The sequence below is a fragment of the Pipistrellus kuhlii genome, unplaced genomic scaffold, assembly GCF_014108245.1.
Source record: "Pipistrellus kuhlii isolate mPipKuh1 unplaced genomic scaffold, mPipKuh1.p scaffold_m20_p_10, whole genome shotgun sequence".
Classification (NCBI taxonomy): Eukaryota; Metazoa; Chordata; class Mammalia; order Chiroptera; family Vespertilionidae; genus Pipistrellus; species Pipistrellus kuhlii.
The window spans coordinates 38,961,762-38,983,499 of record NW_023425405.1 but is presented as its reverse complement, the minus strand read 5'-3'; the positions used below and the strand labels follow the sequence as shown (position 1 = coordinate 38,983,499).

Below are 21,738 nucleotides of genomic sequence, written 5' to 3'. Positions count from 1 at the left end.
GAGCAAATTAAACAACTTTTGGGGGTGTAATTGACATATAATAAACCACATATTTAAAATAAATAATTTTATTAGCTTTGGCATGTGTGTGTATCCATGAAACCATTTCTGAATTTTTAATGTTAATAAATATAGTTTCAAATTTTTAGAGGAAATAGTGGAATAGGAACATGTAAAAATATGTAAAACATAAATATTTTATGTTATGTGTGTATATATATATATTTGTATAAATAATGAATGGTTGGGCAGGTAGTAAGTGTTCACTATGAATTATGTGAATCAGTGTGTTATACCTGATATTCCACACTTAGTTCATTTGTGTTATTTTAATTATAATGTAGCAGATAATTCAGCGAAAAGAAAAAAATCTTAGAATGAGTAAATAAATTTTATCTTTGCCCATTTTCTATCAATTGATCATTTTAATAGGTTTTTGAATCTGAAAATTCAAGAAGGTGAAGCCCATAATATTTTCTGCCCTGCGTATGATTGCTTCCAACTTGTACCTGTGGATATCATAGAAAGTATAGTTTCTAAGGAGATGGACAAACGATACCTACAGTTTGATATTAAGGTATGCTGGCAATTATCAGTCCAATCCCATAATTATAATTTTATGAAAACTATACAAAATATTTCATTTAATATTTTTGTTTTATTTTTGAAAACATAAAAATTGTATAAAGGAAATATAATTTACTTTTGTCTCATAAAAATTGCGTAAAGGGCCGAAGCCAGTTTGGCTCAGTGGTAGAGCATCGGTTTGTGGACTGAAAGGTCCCAGGTTCGATTCTGGGCAAGGGCATGTACCTTGGTTGCGAGCACATCCCCAGTAGGGGGTGTGCAAGAGGCAGCTGGTCGATGTTTCTCTCTCATCGACGTTTCTAGCTCTCTCTCTCCCTCCCTTTCTCTCTGTTAAAAATCAATAAAATATATTTTTAAAAATTGCATAAAGGAATGGTAGTATTAATTGAAGTTTTAAGCTAATGTGTTATTTTATAATCATGAAAGAAGTAAAAAGCTAAAGTAGTTGTTTATTAAAAGAAATAAAACTATTGCTCAGAACTATTTACTGATTTGCCTGTTGTACTTTTATAACTGATTGATCAAGATAATGTTCAAAGTAGATAGTATTACTTTAAGTTTTCCAATACATTATATTTTATACTCATAAATATTTAGAAATAAAGATAATCAACTTAGAAATATATGGGGTTTTCTTTTAGTTTCAAGTATTAGTTCATGAATTATACTGTTTATTACATTTTTTTCTATATATTTATTAAAGAGTTATTCAGAAATATATGCAAATTACTTTTTTTTTAATAATATATTTTATTGATTTTTCACAGAGAGGAAGAGAGAGGGACAGAGAGTTAGAAACATTGATGAGAGAATCAACGATCAGCTGCCTCTTGCACACCCCCCACTGGGATGTGCCCGCAATTAATGTATAATACATGCCCTTGACCGGAATCGAACCCGGGACCTTTCAGTCCGCAGGCCGAGGCTCTATCCACTGAGCCAAACCGGTTTCAGCTACTTTTTTTCTTATGATTTTAAAGTTCATCTTAAGCGCCTTGGGCAGATTTTGAGGGTTCTAAACTCCAATGTGTAGACTTTTTTAAAAGTTCTGTTTCTTTAGATAGAAAGCATCATAATATTGATTTTTATGTATTATTAGGATACCATTTAGATGCTTACTATTCTAATGCAACTAATAATCACATGTAAGATTCTTTTTATAATTATGTTAATCAGAAAATTGGCATATTGCATGAGGAAACATTTCTAAATTGTACATTTTCTGTGTGAATAATTGCATTTTTACTTTATCATCATTATCTATCATCTTGGTTTATTAAACATTAAATAAGTTTATATAAAAGAAAATGTAAATTTGAAAAATCGTGTTATTGCTGGGTAATTACCTTTCCTTCTTAGTAAATTATTTCATGATTTAACTTGAATCTTGAGGTCAAAACAGAAGAGCAAGCAGAACAAAACAGTTACAGATTCATAGACACAGAGAACGAACTGTTGGTTGCCAGAGGGGAAAGAATTGGGAGGCGTAGGTGAAACATGTGAAAGGCTCTAAGAGGTACATATTTCCGATTATAAAATAATGAAGTCAAAGAGAGTGTACAGCATAGGGAAGATAGTCAATAATATTGTAATAACTTTATATAGTGACAGAAGATTACTAGAATTGTTGGGATCCCAAAAGCTCTTAAATGATCAGATATATCCAATCACTGTGTTGAACACCTGAAACTAATGTAATAGTGTGTGTCAGTTATACTTAAAAAAAAAAAAAAGAAGTTGTTTCATATTTTTTGGTATTATTTGAGTTATATTTTGAGACTGACTGCTTTTTATTCATTTTTTTCTTCTTTAAAGTAAATTAACATAGGAACACATTTTAAAATTTAGAGATAAAATATTTTTTGTTGTTTTGTTATTACTGTTTAAACAGGCCTTTGTTGAAAATAATCCTGCCATTAAATGGTGTCCTACTCCAGGGTGTGAAAGAGCAGTCAGACTAACAAAACAAGGGTCAAATACATCTGGGTCTGATACACTCAGCTTCCCCTTGCTCAGAGCTCCTGCTGTGGACTGTGGAAAAGGACACCTCTTCTGCTGGTCAGTACAAGACTATTTGGAATTAGCCTCGTCACCTTTCTAATATTTTTTAAAGAATTTGTACCTTCAATCAGGCTTTTAAATTCTACTGTTTGATATCATTCTTATTAAGTGTATTGAGTATACATTTATTGGGTGCTTGATACGTGCTGAGTACTGTGCCAAATATTCTGATATACTGAGTTTTCCTGGCTTTGCTATGAGTTGTATGCTGTTATTATTATCCCTTTTACAGATAAAGAAACTCCAGCTCAGAGAAGTTGCCCACGGTTATGAAGCTAGGAAATGGCAGAAATGGGATTAGAACCCAACTCCATTTGATACCAGAGCCCATGCACGAATATCAGATTGTTGACCACAGATTAGAAAATGTTTAGAGTTTTACTTTATACTTTAAAATAAGTCTCTAGCCCTGGCCAGTGTGCTAAGTGGTTAGAGTAGGGGTGTCGAACTCAATCAGAGAAGGGGCCAAAATCTAAAATCCAGCCTAAATCGCGGGCCGAATGGTTTACTGAACAGTCATAAACTGTCATTGTGATGGAAACGCAGCGGAGTGCAGTGATGACAGCGCGGTGCGGGCCACATGGCAAGGCCTGGCGGGACGGATTTGGCCCGAGGGCCTTGTGTTTGACACATGTGGGTTAGAGCATTGGCTCATGCACCCAAGCGTCCTGGGTTTGATACCCAGTGAAGGGTACATACCTGGGTGGAAGGTTCACTCCCCTTCTCCAGTGAAAACTTATGCTCTCTCACATTGATGTTTCTTTTTCTTTTTCTCTCTCTCTTTCCCTCCCTCCTCCCCTTCTGCTGTCTCTGTTAATCAATGAAAAAAATATCCTCAGGAGAGAATTAACAAACAAAAAAAATCTCTAGCAGTGATTCTTAACTAGGGATGCCCAGAATTATCGACAGCTTTTCCAAATTTTCATCCCAAGCCTAGCAAGTCATATTTTGACTTAATAGGGTTTTGTTTGTTTGTTTGTTTGTGGGGGGGGGGGGAGGTCCCCCGAAAGCTCTTAAATGATTCTAAAGCACAGACCTGGTTAGGGTCTACTTTGTGTGTCTTTAATTTCCAGTGCCTGATAAGTGCCTGATGATAAATCAACAATGAGTGGTATGTAACTATGTTTGTCTGACAACAGCATTCTAACTTTATTCAGAGTAGATTCAATGAAAGTTAACTTTTATTTAATTAAATGACCAAGAAAATAAATACTATTTGTTCTTTTTTGCTTTATAGATTTATCAATATGCAAGGATGTACTTTAGATGAATATAATATTCTACTCTTATCTACTTATTAGAACCAAAATCTAATTGTAGCATTGCTAGATAGTAATGAAATATTCCTACCCTGAAAGATCTGTTTCTTACTCTCAGCATCATTGTCATTAGCTAAAAATATTTCTTCCCCTGTCAACCTATATATACCACTATTGCAAACTATTAATCCACATCAATTTTTGAAAATAAAGTTTTAGCCGAAACCGGTTTGGCTTAGTGGATAGAGCGTCGGTCTGTGGATTGAAGGATCCCAGGTTCGATTCCGGTCACGGGCATGTACCTTGATTGCGGGCACATCCCCAGTATGGGGTGTGCAGGAGATGGCTGATTGATGTTTCTCTCTCATTGATGTTTCTAGTTCTCTATCCCTCTTCTTTCCTCTCTGTAAAAAATCAATAAAATATATTTTTAAAATTTTATTGGAACAAATATTTCTTGGCCACCAAAAAATTTATAACTTCCTGTTCTTATTCCTATAGTAGAGCTTTTCCTATAGTCAGAAATTTCCAAAAAAAAATTTTTTTTTAAAGAATTCCTGAGTAGAATTCTGCTCTTCTGTAATGTCTTAAAGAGAAACAAAATCTGCTGCATGCAAAAGGAAGCTTTGCAAAAGAGATCTCTATAAAATAAAGGCATGTGATTCTAGGTTTGCTTCTTTTTTTCCCCAAAAAGCTCAGAAATATTCTTTAGCCGGGACCGGTTTGGCTCAGTGGTTAGAGCGTCGGCCTGAGGACTGAAAGGTCCCGGGTTCGATTCCGGTCAAGGGCATGTACCTTGGTTGCGGGCACATCCCCAGTAGGGGGTGTGCAAGAGGCAGCTGGTCGATGTTTCTCTCTCATCGACGTTTCTAACTCTGTCCCTCTCAATTCCTCTCTGTGTAAAATCAATAAAATATATTTTTTAAAAAATATTCTTTAAAGATGATAACAAAAACCACAAAAAATGGCAATAATAATTTCTTCTTTTTAAGAACAGCAAGTGACAGAATCAGTTTAGAGTCACTCCCAAGAGATGTTTGCCTGAGTAGAACTGAATGTAGTCATTGTTGGGAGGGAAGCTAAGAGTAGGCATTTATTTCCCTTCCCACCATGGGATAGCCTTTTCTATTATAAATTGTTCACCAACCAGTTCTCTGTCTTTTATAGCTCAATCCAGAACACTCTCTCCCCCAGCCTGTATAACTGCAGTTTGTCTCATCTTGACAATGTTACCCCATCGAAACCTGGACTCTCACTTGAGCCACTGACCTTCTTCCCTCTGTTTTTCTTTTTATTAAGTAGAACATGCTACTACTTTGCCCTCTGAACTGACACAAAGTCTTTTTTTCTCTGAGTTAACTCCTTAAAGATTTGTTATCATAAGTACTTCTTGGTCACCAAAATCTTAATCTGTGAGGAGAATATTCAGAATTACCCTGGTATAGTTAGTGGTCATTTCTCTTCTGTGCCAACTTTGAATGTCTCCAGGTTCCTTTAATCACAAATATATTCATTGGAAACTGAGAAACTTACTTGGAATTTGTCTCTTCTAAATTCATGGAAGTCAAACCTATTTTATAGTTATTCTCTGAAATTGACTGGCATGGATATTCTAAGAAATAAAAATGGTGAGGTTTTTAATATATCATGTAGCTGTGGAGCATTTATTTACTAAAACTATGCAAAGAAGCTTTTAAAATGGTGTCACCACCACCACCAGGAAACAAATTTGAATCCCAGATAGGAAGGTTTGAATCACAGTGAAACACCTGGTGAGGTCACAGTATCGAGTTTCTAGTCCTTTTAACTTTCCAGTAAATCTAGAGGGCAATGTGCAGACCTGTTAAGTACTTGGGAAAACTTGGAGTGTGAATACATTAACACTAGAATTATATAGCTCATTCTGTTCTCCTCCAATACCCAGGATGTGAAATTTGATGCCGCGTCCTCCCTTGTCAGGGTCATGAATCTTGAGTTAAAGTAACAGTTTCATGCTTCATCTCCTCCATAGACAGACAAAGGGACTCTTTAAGATTCCACTGGACAAAATAAATGAGGCTGTCCTTGTTTGTGGACCTAATAGTTGAGTCTCATCCTTTCTTGCAAAATCAGAATCTTAGACCCTTACCTTAATAGCTCTGGTTCTGGGGGAAAAAAGATTTTCCCAGACTGGCAGTATTCAGTTATTTAAGTATCAGTCTTTCCAGCTAACAGAATATTCCCCATTCTTTTTAGGCCAGGAATGAAAACAGGATGCTATTTATGTATTTGGTAGAGATCAGTTATAAGACTGTGTTTAAATATTATGTCCTCTATACAGAGTAGCATACCCATCTAAATACAGACTTACCCCACTACCCTAAAGTCTTTCTATGAAACCTTTCATAAGTGTAATAAGTGGAAATACATACAGTGAAAATGCAGTGACCATTCATTTCTATGGAAAAATTTTGAGTGTACCCAGATCCAAAATATAAACCTATCAAATCATACCAAGTATCACGTGAAACAGCACCAACATGTAGTAAAAGCGGTGCCATTCTTGATTGTCCTGGGGACTAAAGGGTCCTGGGTTCAATTCCAGTGAAGGGCACATGCCTGGGTTGGGGGCTCGATCCCCAGTAGGGGATGTGCAGGAGGCAACCAATCAATGATTCTCATCATTGATGTTTCTTTCTCTCCCTCTTCCTTCTTCTCTGAAATAAAAATATATTTTTAAAAAGACAGGAATTAAAAAAAAAAAAAAAAAAAAAGCAGTGCCACTCTCGCTGCTCCAATGCATGCTGCTTCTACAGTGGCCTGCTGCAAAACCAGCACTGAATGCCCTTTTCACTTTCTGCCTTTTTTTATTTTTCTACCAACGATTGTGCATGTTGACACATTTTCAAGGAAAGAACCATCCCTTAATCTCTTAAAATTAGTTAACCTTCGTATTTGCATAGGGTTAAGAATTTTAGGTTAGACAACAATTTTTTTCTTTATAATTTCTTACCAGGCATTTTTCCTCCTAAATTTACCCACTGTATTAGTGTCACTAAATTTCAGTTGACTATGTACCAAAATTCCTCTTCCCATTCACTTGTTTTTAGTGACATTTTGGGATGCAATCTCAACAACAGGTACCAGGTATGTCAGAGTACTTGTCATCAATCATTGGTGTCTTTTTTTCTTTCTTTTTTTTTATTGATTTTTCACAGAGAGGAAGAGAGAGGGATAGAGTTAGAAACATCGATGAGTGAGAAACATCGATCAGCTGCCTCTTGCACACCCCCCACTGGGGATGTGCCTGCAACCAAGGTACATGCCCTTGACCGGAATCGAACCTGGGACCTTTCAGTCTGCAGGCCGACGCTCTATCTACTGAGCCAAACCAGTTTCAGCATTCATTGGTGTCTTTATTAAAACTTTTTCAGGAATTTATGTTTCAAGTACCTGAGAACATTCCAGTATCTTCATTACTTCTCTCAGAAGAACCTCACTCCCTACACATCGATAATAGTATTAAGTGGCAGCCTCTAGTTCTCTAATTTATGATCCTTGCTCTAGCTTCTCCTTTTTATACCCACTCTTAGCATTGCATTGAGAACTAGTGGAAGTTGTGCCAGTCAGTTATAGCACCCAGAAGAGATCCCACTGCTGGGGCTAGCACCTGAGGAGGCAGCAGGTCTGTCCTGTGAGAGTCTAGAAAAGGAAACCAGCTGCTGCTAACGCAGCACAACTTTAGAGAATCAAGCATACTGATAAATACTAGTAGTTGTGGACTTTTAAAGAAGTAGCATTTATATTTTCAGACCCCTGTGATTATTTTCTGGGTCCTGTCAGAAATTGTTCTAACAGCAGAGCCAGTCATTCTGGTATTGATGCTTTGGGGGGGAGGGGGGAGTATAGGGGGGGTATTGTAAACAGAATGGGTTTGAATTAGCACATTTTATTGAGTGACACAGGGCACAGGCATTGTAAACAGAATGGGCTTGAATTTCCAGGGGATGAAAATCTTAAACTTGATGAAAATAATTTATTTCACTGACTTCATTTGTTTTAAGTAGAGCAGATATATAAGGCTATTCTGCAGCTTAATTTTTGTTTTAAATTAGTCATGAGAAATACAGATTCTGTATATCTACATACATTCTCAAGCACCATATATATAGAAACACTGTTCTTAGTTCTGTGGAGTATTTCTAGTACTAGTGAATGGTAGTATATGTGCCAATTTAAAATTAACAGTTATTACAGATATCCCTTACATTTTAGGAAAGCAGAGTTGATTTTTATATGTACTAAAATAAGTTTAATATATCTAATTCCATGCCTCAGTTTTCTCAACTTCAGAGTTGGAAAAGTTACCTTCCACCTATTCTTTTACCTGATGCTGATGAAGAATATTTTGTAAATTGCCATTTCTATGTTTTCCTCTTTAGGGAGTGCCTTGGTGAAGCACATGAGCCTTGTGACTGCCAAACATGGAAAAATTGGCTACAAAAGATAACTGAAATGAAACCAGAAGAACGTAAGCAAAATTTTTAGATAGCTATGCTACATATTTTCTGATAGCATACAAAAGATAATGTGGTTATATTAGAGTCCTCATTTAAGAAGTTTTCAAGTTCGTTCATGCTAGGGTTTCCCTGTTTAATATCACCCCCTTAATCAACATCCTTTTGGAGATGACAGAATTTGCAAGAGGGACTCAATACAGGTTCCATGTTTCTAGCTGACTTATTTTCCAACCTAAAACAGACAGGGTAAATGGGCCTCCAGCCTTCCCTGTTATCCTGGGTTAGGCCAACTGTGATCTGTAGTGAGAGGAAGCTTATTTCCCTGTAAGCTTCCAGTGGAGAAAACAAATTAATTTCTTGCTACTGCATTTCTGTGGACTTATTAAATGCCATGTCAATATGATTTTTATTGAGGCTTTTATATATACATTATCTCTGTTAATTCTCACAGAAATTGATGTGATTAATATTAGTAATCCTATTTTACAAATGAGGAAATTAGCACATTTTATTGAGTGACACAGGGCACAGGCATTGTAAACAGAATGGGTTTGAATTAGCCTTCCTAATAGCAATTCCTACATTTAACAAGTAAATATATATGCTTTATAACAGCTTTTATCTTCTGAAGTGTTTTATTCAACTATTTTCTTTGAAATTAATATAAATGAAAATTAACTTGGGGGGGGTTCTTTGCTTTTTAGATAATGGAGTTAGTTTGAGGAATTGCAAATCAGGAGTAAGAATTTACTCAGTGAGTCTACACTTATTTGTGAGAAAAGTGTGTGATAAAAATGATGCTATCCTTCAAAGAGTGCAGAGGCTAGAAGGGAAACAGTCAGATAATTACAATATTGTATGATAACTAATATGGGCTTGTCTTGTGTTGGGCAATAATATATCATAGCCCAAGAGCTAGTCCTCAGCATTTCAAATTCACAAGATCCATTGTGTGCACCAACTCTGGGTTATTCACACCATGGAGAAGAAACTACAGTGTATACCAGAATACCAGCTTGCTAATTGCTAATGAGGGAGATCCCTTTCACATTTTGAGAAGGCCCATGTCCCTTATCCAGAAGCAAAAGGAAGTATAAAATCTCAGGATATTTTATAGTGAGGTCTGATTAAATACTTCTGTACATTCATCATTCAATCATTAATTTTTTTTAGTACTAGGTACTATGTACTAGGCACTTCCCAAATAAAAAACACTTTTATAAATTGTTTCTGTTCCCCAAGTTCATCATGTCTCTCTCTTGAAAGCAGATTTAGCTTGCCATTTCTCTCTAGACACCCACCCATTTTCCCTGTTCTGATATTTATGAGTCTGTATATGTGTATGAGTTCTATAAATAGATTAGTACCATTACCTACAACATCTTTAAACATGACAACACAATTAGATGTGCTTTCTTTTCTTGCTTCTGACATCTGTGTTTCTATTAGAGGTGGCTTGCTGTTATCCACATACCTATATATTTTATACATATCTAAGAAGCGTAAAGTTAAGGTCCAGGGAGAAGATTGCAAAAGATGAGGCTTGAAAGATGGGTTTTTCCAGATTGAGAGGGTTCTTGCCAAATTGTCTGAATTTATCCTAATAACAGAATAAGCCATAGAATGCATTTTTAAAAATAGGGATGTGGCATTATCAGAAATACTTTTATTAAGATAGACAACTAGGAAGGGTAGACTAAAGGAGAGAGAAACCAGATGTAAGGCAGTGAACTTCTACATTGGCTCAGGTGGTGGATCATGATATTAGTGGTCAACTTAGGAACTTCAGATAAAAGAGTAACATTCAGGGGGAAATAATGAGTTTTATGGACATTTTGAACTTGAGGAACTTTCAGGACATATGTCAGAGATGTGGTAGAAGTGGTAGAAGTGGCCTGCGGCTCCAAAGTGATGCTTAGGAGGAACTTGTTAAGTTTTGAGTGATATCTTCATTGTTTAACTTTTTTTCTCTCCTTTGTTTGAATACAGAAATAAGGTACCCTCTACGCTCTTGAAATGTACATTTTAGAGATGGAAATAGCTATATACAAAACTAAGAAAAAAAAGAGTATTATAAATGCTGTGAGAGAACAGTGTACCTGCAATACATTGTGAGGATGGGGAGGGACAAAAAGAGATTAGTTGTGTTATCTCCAAGGAGAGAGTTAGGAAAAGCTTTATAAAAGAATCATGCATAAGCTGCATCTTGAAAGCAGGTAGATGCCCTTCACAGAGACCAGAATCTGAAGGGCATTCCAGGCATAGGCTGAGGGATGCGAAGCAACATGGCATAGTCAAGGACTACAGACAATTCAATGCAGCCAGTGCAAAGGAAGGCATATTGAGGGATCAAACTGCACAGGCAGAAGTGTGAATCAGGTGTCTGGGTGGGTTATATGCAATCCTGGAAGATCTGGCTTTATCCTGAAACACTGAGAAAGTAGGTGTTGCTAGATTGCTAGGGTTCTTGCCAAATTTATTATAGAAGCCATAGAAAGCATTTTTTTAAAGTAGGGAAGTGGCATTATCAGAAATATTTTTATCAAGGTAAATAGATGACTGGGAAGGGCAGACTGAAGGAAGGAAGGAGTTTGGAGTAGGAGAGTGGTAACTGAAGATGCTTGCTTAGATCACGTGGGCAAAGGTGTGGATGAGTTAGAGATTATTGAAACATATTAGGTAAGAAGTTGTTTCTGAGACAACTTCAGAGTCCAGGTAAGAGGATTTGAAGGCTTGAACAAGACAGGCAATGCAGATGAGAGAGAAGTGTTTGCAGGGGAGTTAAGATGTCATATTAAGATGTCATGAAAAAGTGAAGGAGGGTTATATTAACTCTTTTGTTGCCTAAAAGAGTTAATATGCCACAGGAAGTAATTAGTACAATATAGTATTTGATTCTTTAATAGAAAATAGCTGTAAGTGTCTGATTTGATCTGTAAAGCAAGTATTTTGAAATGTGTGATTATTTTCAGTTATCCCTTACAGTTCTAAAGTTAGATCAATTACTCCTTATCCTCTAACAAGCTTTCCTATGGAAGGAGAGGAAGAATGGCCAGGCCAGTAAGTTCAGATTATTGGTGGCACTGTGACAGAATATCCTTACATGTGAAAGTGATGCTGGTAATAGGGAAGGAAATATAATAGAATTAGAAAATAGTATACATGGTGTATACATGTTTACTTCTGGCGGCCAAATTAAAAACAGGCATATTGAGAAACTGAGGCATACTGAAACACTGAGAAAGATCACACTCAAAAAGTTCCAAATGGGGCTTTAATTCTGAGACATGGAGTAACTATAGAAAATTGGATAGTGGACAAGAGTAAGGATACTTAACAAATGTCTACCAGAAGAGACAAAGCCAAGGCAGTAGAGAATGTTCCCAACTGCTGGGAAAAACCCAAGAGTTTACTCAATTTCCTCCCACCAGAAGGTGTTGACTAGTAAGATTATTATAATGGCTACTTAAGTTTATGAAATTGAGCCCTGACCGATGTGACTCAGTGCTCAGAACATCGGCCCAAGCACCAAAGGATTGTGGGTTCATTCTGGGTCAAGGGCACATACTTAGGTTACAGGTTCAAATGCTGGCCCCAGTCAGGTATTTGTGGGAGGCAACCAATCAATGTCTCTCTCTCTCTCTCTCTCTCTCTCTCTCTCTCTCTCTCTCTCTCTCTCTCTCTTTCTCTCTCTCTCTCTCTTCCTCCCTCTCTTCCTCCCTCTCCCTCCCTCCTTCCCTCCCTCCTTCCCTTCCTCTCTCTTCTCCCCCTTTCTCTCTCCTTCTCTATTTTTCCCTCCCATTTTCTAAAAAACATAAATGGAAAAAATATCTTCAGGTGAGGATTAACAAAAAGAAAATTTAAGTTGAGGCTTAAAGCAAATAGTAATAGACCAAGTATAATATTTAAGTAGAACATCATCATTATATTTAAAAGAAAAGTATGATTAAGTACACCATGGACTTTATATATTACTTTGGCTCACGATCTCATATCTGGCATAAACATTTTCAACCAAACTTATATTAATAGATTCATGGGAAAGATTTCTCCCTTATGCCCAGTTTTCCAAAGTCATTGAATTATGAGACTCAAAAGGAGCAACAAAATCTAATGTATGAAAAAAAGTATAATAAAATAAACAGATCAGTTTAAAGAATTAATTCCACATAAAGATTCAGGTACTATTTTTAAGTTCTGAAACTGCTCTAGTATGTCTAAATCAAAGCAAGAAGCAGGAATATTTTCTGAGAAATAATGGTTATTTATAAAATTATCAAATCAGCCCTGGCTGGTGTGGTTCGTGGTTAGAGCGCCAGCTGGCACACCAGTGTCTCCTATTCAGTTCCCAGTCAAGGGCGTGTACCTGCATTTTGTATTTGATCCCGGCTCCAATTAGGGTACATTCAGTAGATAATCAATCTCTCTCTCTCTCGCTCTCTCTCGCTCTCCCTCTCTCTCTCTCTCGCTCTCTCTCTCTCTCTCTCTTTTTCTCCCTCCCCCCATTTCCCCTTATCTCTCTTCTCCCTCTTTTCCTCTCTCTCTCCCTCTTTCCAAAATTCAATGGAAAAAATATCCTCAGGTGAAGATTAACAAAAATAAGAAAATAAGATTGTCAAATCAGTTTTTTTCATAGTACATAACAAATTGTTATTGGATGGAATTCAAATCGTCTTTTTAAAAATTCAGTCTTTAGCCGAAACCGGTTTGGCTCAGTGGTAGAGTGTCGGTCTGCGGACTGAAAGGTCCCAGGTTCGATTCCGGTCAAGGGCATGTACATTGGTTGCGGGCATATCCCCAGTAGGGGGTGTGCAAGAGGCAGCTGGTCGATGTTTCTCTCTCATCGACGTTTCTAGCTCTCTATCTCTCTCCCTTCTTCTCTGTAAAAAAATCAATAAAATATATTTTTTTTTAAAAATTTGGTCTTTAGCTGAAACTGGTTTGGCTCAGTGGGCTGAAAGGTCCCAGGTTCGATTCCGGTCAAGGGCATGTACATAGGTTGCAGGCACATCCCCAGTGAGGGGTGTGCAGGAGGCAGCTGAGTTGATTTTTCTCTTATTGATGTTTCTAACTATCTGTTCCTCTCCTTTCCTCTTTGTGAAAAATCAATAAAATATATATTTTTTTAAATTCAGTCTTTAAAAAAACTTTGTTTTCACTTTCATACATGTTGACTCTACTAATAGGTCTTAGATTCTGTTACTCTCTAATATTTTATTAAATGAAGATAATATTTCTTAGAAAGAGACCTAAGCACACGAGATTATAAAGGAAAGAAGACCAAGATATATAGACATGTAACAAGTAAAGGCAAGAGTATGGAAGTCAGTACAAGCGAAGAAGACTCACCAGGTAGATTGAAGGGAGGTAAGGTATTGAAGGTATGAAGAACAGTATGTGTAAAGGCAGATGTATGAAATAAGCATGTTCAGAGAACGAAGTGAAGGCTTTTTTTCAGCACAAGTTTTTGTTGTAATAGTGGTCATTTTCTGAACATGACTTACTTCATGCAATCTACTAGAATGCAGCTAGGAATTAGCATTCTCTCCAAGGGTGGGAGAAAAACACTTAGATTGCAGGCCACACAGCTACTTTGTTTTAATGGCTTTGTGCTTTTTTTATTATAACAATGGACAATAAGGTCATAAGAACATGTGAGAATCTCTGAGCTAAAAATAATGTTGATGCCGAAGGGAAGAGAAAGGCTGCTACATATAAACAAAAATTAGACATTTGTACTTAGTAATTAATTTTATAACTATACCCTTTATAAACAGCATTCCCTCTTCAGCTTGACCTTATTGGCCATGATGTAGTACGTTCCTTTTAACACCATCATCTACCAAGTGGGTTTTGAACTGGAGTGGAGTGTGATCAGTTCATTGTTGCTGTTGCTGCTGTTTGTTTTTTGCTGTGTGAAATTGAAAACCAGTGCTTTACAGTCCAGTAGATGCTGTGCTGTTGTTGGCACAAACTAAAGTGTTTCTTGTGGCAAGATGGCCCCCTTCTATACTGCTGGGCTTCATCAGAGGGCTGCTCCTCATATGCAGAGCCATTTCCAAGGGAGGGCTCAGTTAGGTCAAACCATTGCCTCCTTCCCTTTCCAGGGATTTTCTTCTGGAGGTTGGGTAATTTTTTCTTTTAAACATCAGTACTCACAACATCTGATTTCTCTGCTGCTTCTTTTTTTTAAAATTTCCTTATGCCCCCATTGCCCTCCCTCCACTCCTCCACTCATGCCCTCAACCCCCTGTTGTCTCTGTCCATTGGTTAGGCTTATATGCGTACATACAAGTCCTTTGATGATCTCTCTCCCTTAATCTCACCTTCCCCTACCTTCCCTCTGAGGTTTGATTAGAACTAATTCCTTACCCCATCCTTCTGAGAGTGTCTGCATATAATCAGAGCCTTGATTAGACGGGCCACTTTGAGTGATTCCAAGGTGATTTCCCAACACCTCTCTCAGTTAGAAAACATAGGGCTTCCCTGAGCATAAAGAGCTAGAAAACAAAACAAACTTGATTATTGACATTTCTTACAGGAAAAAAATAAGTTTTTAATTGTGCATCTAGAACTGCCTCCAGCCCCTAACTCTTCCCACTGTGGAGGGAAAGTTTATAGGATGTTAAATGTCAAATTTACAATATTTTAAAACCATGGAATTCCTTTAAGAATGTAGTTTTTTTCCCCAAATTTATCTTTAATGTTGAAAATATTACAGTTGTCCTCTTTTTTTCTCCATTGACCCTCTCCAGCCTGCCCTGGCCTCCAGATCTCAAATTTAGTAGAATAATTTGAGTTTAAGATGATGAAGAACGTAGGTTCATGTGTGGACAGAATGTGGGAAAAGTTTGCTAGGTAGACAGTGGCTAAATTATAAAAGGTTTTATATTCTTTGTTAAAGCAATTTGGTTTTATTTTGTAGGCCGTAGTAATAAGAGATTACTATGTAGGCTGTATTGTGGGGGGTGGGAGCAGGGAGAAGGAGCTGGGGAGATAAGTTGGTTGTCTATGTTTTAATTGTCTAGGCAGGAAGTGTGGAGGACCCTCGCTAAAGCAATAAAATTGGAAATGGAGAGGAATGGGTATGAAAAAGATGTAGAATTGATGGGACATGGTGGGTTAAGGAAAGAAAAGGGTATGTCCAAGATAATGCTCTTCCTGGATTGACTTAGGTAGATGACCTTATCTTTACCAGAGTAGGGGATAGAGAAAGAAGTGATTTGGGTGGGGCAATGGTAAGTTTAATTTTAGACATGTCACATTGGGTTTTAGCTCATCTAAAATAATCATGGGTAAAATGATGTCAATATTTCAATATAACTTCCATGGTTTTTACTATGAGGAAGACTTTATGGCAATTATATTGACAACTGGCCTGTTTCAGAAATTATTGTCTAAAGTAACCATTTTTTCTATGTTTTCTGATGCAATAGTTATTTTAAACAGAGAATAACATACTGCTTTCTTTTAACTTTGGATATATTTCTTCCCCAGTTTAGGGAGAAAATCTCTTTTAAATCAGATTTCCTAAACAGAGCTTTTGGAACACAGCTCCTTATCCTACAGTCATGCTATTCAAAATGAGGCAGTTTAAAAGTTTTACTATAGAGCCTAGTGGGAAAATAAATTTTTGTTTAAAATTGAGAGGCAACCTGCAAAGAATACTTGGGGGTTTTCCCTTGCAGTTGTATACTAAATCATTTATTTTTGTATTTGTGCTTAATATCCCAAAGTTGTGGGAGTTAGTGAAGCTTATGAGGATGCTGCCAACTGTCTCTGGTTGTTAACTAACTCCAAGCCTTGTGCTAACTGTAAATCTCCAATACAGAAGAATGAGGGATGCAATCACATGCAGTGTGCTAAGGTAAGAACTTGAAGAGGATTATGAATGTTTTGCAGTTGATTGGCAATTTGATTGGTAATCCAAATAAGAAATGTTATGAACATAAAAATCTTTTTGGATTTCAGATGGATCCTAGGAGATTGCATTCTGCATTATTTAATAACTTAAGTATTGATTTATATTACTTAATTTGACACTCATGGTGAATGTTAAAAATAAGAGTAAGGATCCAGTGGTATTTGGCCAGAAGGTCCAAAATGCCTGAGTCCTTCCCTGCCAGTCCCCTTCCCCAGTGAGGGTCCTGAGAGAGTTTCGTTGATGTATAAATAACAGTATTAAATGTTAGCATACTACTGTGTATAGATCTCTTGCAAAGCTTGTTTCAGAACACATAAGTTAGACTCAAGTCCCAAGCCAGGCCCCAGGAAATCCCCATACTTCCAAATCTAAATCTTGGTGTCTTTGTATAAGATATGTGTATAATAAAGGTACCCAAAGCATTGGGCAGACTTTAGGTCTGCTAAGGAAACTGTTAATAAGTAATTCATTCTTAAATTGAAAATGAAAATGCCAATAAAGACCTACTTGGCTGAAAATGATTAATATGTGTAATTACTATTAGCTACCTTCCTGACTTAGTTGCATAGAAAGAAACTACCATATTTAAAACAAGCATTCTGGAATTAGGTTAATAATATTTTATTTCATGCTTACATGTATAAACATTTTTAAAAATTCTAATGATACTCCAAATTTTTTCTTGTCACTGAATGCCGTGAATGTAAAAATATTTTAAATTATTGAGAGGACAGTGTAATTTCTGTTATTTAGGATTAGAGGCCCAGTGCACAAAATTTGCGCATGGGTAGGGTCCCTAGTGGCTGCCAGCTGGGTCAGTCAGGGCCTTCCTTCATCCCACACTGCCTTGTGGTCAGTGCACATTATAGCGAGTGATCAAACTCCCAGTCAGTTAAACTCCTGAGGGACACTTTGCATATTAGGCTTTTATATACATAGATGTGAAAGAAATGCAAATAGTTAAGATTCTGATAAAATATATTAATATCTTCTAAGTATTATTTGATTTTCAATCTTGAAACTAATGATCATTATTATTATTATGACTTTTAAAATAATGGCAGTTACCCAGTGATTTTTACAAGCATATATAGATATAGATATAGATAGATATATATAGAGATAGATAGATAGATGCCTCTCTCTTTCTCTCTCTCTCTCTCTCATATCATTCCCTCTCCCTCCCTCCCTCCCTTTATCCCTATCTCCTTCCCTTTCTTTATCCCTTCCTCCCTCCTTCTTTCCCTCTTTTCCACTCTCTCTAAAAACCAATGAAAAAGATACCTCAGGTGAGGATTAATTTTTTTTTTTTTAAGTTATTGCTGTACCTCATCTTATTAGTAGAACCATGGAGAAAACTCATGTGTAATTTTTGTAGATGCTAAAAAGACATTTGAGAAAAAATTAACAACCATTCTTTTTAAGACACTCAAAGAAACGGTAATAAACAAAATCTTCTTGCCGAAACCTGTATGGCTCAGTGGATAGAGCGTCGGCCTGTGGACTGAAAGGTCCTGGGTTCGATTCCGGTCAAGGGCATGTACCTTGGTTGCAGGCATATCCCCAGAAGGGGGTGTGCAGGAGGCAGCTGATAGATGTTTCTCTCTCATCGATGTTTCTGGCTCTCTATCCCTCTCTCTTCCTCTCTGTAAAAAATCAATAAAATATATATTTTTTTAAATCTTCCTTAGTATGATAAAAAGAAGTCCACCACCGAAACCGGTTTGGCTCAGTGGATGGAGTGTTGGCCTGCGGAATGAAAGGTCCCAGGTTCAGTTTTGGTGAAGGGCATGTACCTTGGTTGCAGGCACATTCCCAGTAGGGGGTGTGCAGGAGGCAGCTGATCGATGTTGCTCTCTCATCGATGTTTCTGGCTCTCTATCCTTCTCCCTTCCTCTCTGTAAAATATCAATAAAATATATTTAAAAAAAAAAAAAAAAAAGTCCACCTGAGTCCACAATATTTGGTGAGGAAGTTAGAGGTACTTTCACTAAAATCAAGAATAAGATAAGAGTGTGCTCTCCATCACAGGTATTATTAATGTTGGACTGGAGTACAATCAGTATAATTAGACAATGGGAAGAAGTTGGAGATATAAAAGATAGAAGTAGGTGATAAAATTCTCATTTTTTATAAACAGCATGATTGCATACCTAAAACCCCACAGAATCAACTGAAAAACTACAAACAACAAAATTTTAAAAACTACAAATAACAAATTACAAAATGAATGTAGTATTAGCCTTCATATGTACCAACAACATCCAGATAAAATACTGAAAGAGAAGATCTCGTTAATCTAGAAACTTAAGTAATAAACGAAGTATACGACATATGAAGGGGGAAAAATTTTAATATGAAGAAAATTTTAAGAACCCTCTCTGTAAGACACAAAAGATGATCAACAAATGAAAAGATAAAGTTCTTGGATAGAAAGATTCCAACAAAAATACGAACAGATTTTTGTTTCTGCATCTAGATAAGCAAAAGTTCATATGGGAAAACAAAGCAACAATAGCTGGGAAAACTCTGAAAAAGAACAATGAGGAACTGGCCTTATCAAATATTAAGTGATGTTATAAAAGCTCAATAATTAAAATAGCACAGTGCTGGCACATGAATCTACAGATCAGTGGAACAGAGTAGAAAGAAAACCCAGAAAATAGACACAGACAAATGGGAATTTAGCATATGGTAAAGGAGGCATCTCCAAACAGTGGATTAACCTGAACTGTTCAAAATGGTAGTGAGACAACTGGACAGCTGTGTGGAAAAAATGGAAGTTGAATTCATATTGTATACCCAGATAACATATAAACAGCTCAAAGACTTACATTTTAAAAAAGAGAGAGACTATTAAAGTATAAAAAAAAAAAGAACATAGCCTTGGAATGAGAAGATCTTTCTGATGAAAAACCCGTAAGTATAAAAAAGGGAGGAGGTGCATTTTCATTCTGGAATGCTCAGTTTTTTGGCTTTGTCTAGTAAGTATAGTAATTGAAAAAGTGAAAATTCCTTAAAAAAAAAAAAAAAAAAGAAATGGGTTTTATATCAGCTGTTCTACTAAGAGACTTTTAAACTAGTTCTCAATTTCAAAACCAATTTGTCAGTTACCAGATGTTTTCAAATAGACTGGTAAAGCCTTATAAGACCTAAGATTACCATGCACTTAGAAATGAAACACTTGTTGGTATGTTTTTATTATTTGTAAAAAAAAAAAAAAAAAAAATCCTATTGATATTTTTTTCCTTATTGATATTTTTAAAAATTCCTTGAGATTGCTGAAACCGGTTTGGCTCAGTGGTAGAGCGTCAGACTGTGGACTGAAAGGTCCCAAGTTCGATTCTGGTCAAGGACATGTACATTGGTTGCAGGCACATCCCTGGTAGGGGATGTGCAAGAGGCAGCTGGTCGATGTTTCTCTCTCATCGACGTTTCTAACTCTCTCTCCCTCTCCCTTCCTCTCTGTAAAAAATCAATAAAATATATTTTGAAAAATATAAATAAAAATTCCTTGAGATTATCCATAATATTATGACTTCCATTTAGCTTAAACTAACCCCACATCTTTCCAGAGTGCAGACAAGATCTCCAGAGGAAATGTGAAAAAGAGGGTGTGTCTTTAAGATTTATTTCTGGTCACACAGGCCGGATTGGTAAACCAGAAATCGAAAATAACTTGCATATTAGCATGGAGAGATGTTTGCATGTATGTTTTCTTTTGAAGTGCAAGTATGACTTTTGCTGGATTTGCCTAGAAGAATGGAAAAAGCATAGTTCCTCCACGGGTGGTTATTACAGATGTACTCGCTATGAAGTCATTCAGCATGTGGAAGAGCAATCCAAGGAAATGACTGTGGAGGTAAAGAGAACTTTTTAAGCCAACACTTCTGGCTAAGCCACTTAATACTATTGCAAGTACTTTGCATTTCTCCTTTTCCCATCTTCATCGTAATGAGGCATTACATTGAATATACCTTAACCTTTAATTTAAACAAAATGGCTCTGTAAACTTAAGAGCTATTTTTCCCCTCTTTTTATGGGGAATATATGGAAAGTCATATGTATCCCAGCCTCCCTCTGTAATGACTTAAAAACAATTTCTGTATTAAAGTATAGTTGACATACAATATTATATTAGTTTCAGGTATACAACATAGTGATTTGCTAGTTATATGCCATATGATATGATCACCAGAGTAAGTGTAGTAACCATCTGTCACCATACAGAGTTATAATATTATTGACTATACTTTGTGTACTGTACATTACATCCCTGGGACAAAAACAATTTTAATATATTAATAGTAGAGTATTATGTTACATCATGTAATAAATACCTTAGTCCGCTTGGCTGCCAAAATAAAATACCATAAACTGGGTGTCTTAAACACAGAAGCGTGTTTCTCACAATTATGGTGGTGACTCTTCCTGGCTTGCAGACAGCTCTGTTTTTGCTTTGTCCTCACATGGTGAAGAGAGAGTTCTGGTGTCTCTTCTTCTTATAAGGGCACTAGCTCTTTGGGATTATAACCTAATCTTTATTACCTCACAGGCCCTTTCTCCAAATAGTCACATTGGGGGTTAGGGCTTCCACATGAATTTTTTAGGGGAGCTTAATTCAATTCTTAGCAATAAGATGTAAGCATACAGCTTGAGAAACATTTTTGACTTACACTCTGGGATTGTGGATTCAGTGGTTTGTCTCAGGGAACATATGCAGGATTTTGCCCTGGGAGCCTTTAAATGTATTGTTTATTATTTTCTCTCAATAAGATAGTAAAAAGTCTGTATAAATTAGTACCTATTACTAATAGAATCATTAAGTGATTTTTTTTTTTAAAAAAGCAAAATTAAGAGCTAGTACTTTTACTTATTAAAGTCACTTATGGAGTTTTATTTCCTAGGCTGAGAAAAAACACAAACGGTTTCAGGAACTTGACAGATTTATGCACTATTACACAAGATTTAAAAACCATGAGCATAGCTATCAGGTATGTCCCAAATCATTTCAAATGCAGACTTACACTGTTGTGGATAAATAAAGACAATGATATAAATTATTCATTTCTGTTTCTTTAGTTAGAACAACGCCTTCTTAAAACAGCTAAAGAAAAGATGGAACAATTGAGTAGAGCTCTCAAAGAAAGTAAGTTGTAAGTGGCATGTGTGATGATAAGCATAAAATAGCCTTCGGTGCTTAAGTCAGTAGCTTCATTGGTAGGAAGTTAAGGCCCTTCAGGAAATGCATTTATTTCCATTCTCTCACTTAGGTACTATTTGGAATACTCTGAAACCCAGAGTTGTACTTAGCATTTGAATCCTCTGTGACTAGGTTTCCACATCTGGCTTACCTCATCTCCTCATAATGTAGCCTATGCTGTTAGCAGATGAATACATATTATGG

General features: G+C 36.4%; 1 protein-coding gene across 6 annotated transcripts in view; it reads left to right on the top strand.

Annotated features, from left to right (window-relative positions):
• The window catches only part of ANKIB1 (ankyrin repeat and IBR domain containing 1), a 102,807-nt gene that overhangs the window by 68,780 nt on the left and 12,289 nt on the right, over positions 1-21,738 (top strand). For 3 of the 6 annotated variants that reach the window (XM_036429472.2, XM_036429469.2, XM_036429468.2), the window contains 7 exons: positions 433-577; positions 2,480-2,646; positions 8,330-8,418; positions 16,144-16,274; positions 20,059-20,193; positions 21,239-21,325; positions 21,414-21,480. In XM_036429472.2, the coding sequence (XP_036285365.1) occupies positions 433-577; positions 2,480-2,646; positions 8,330-8,418; positions 16,144-16,274; positions 20,059-20,193; positions 21,239-21,325; positions 21,414-21,480 (821 nt within the window). The remainder of the gene's footprint in view (positions 1-432; positions 578-2,479; positions 2,647-8,329; positions 8,419-16,143; positions 16,275-20,058; positions 20,194-21,238; positions 21,326-21,413; positions 21,481-21,738) is intronic. The other 3 variants (XM_045578441.1, XM_036429471.2, XM_036429473.2) reach the window with 3 other exon arrangements.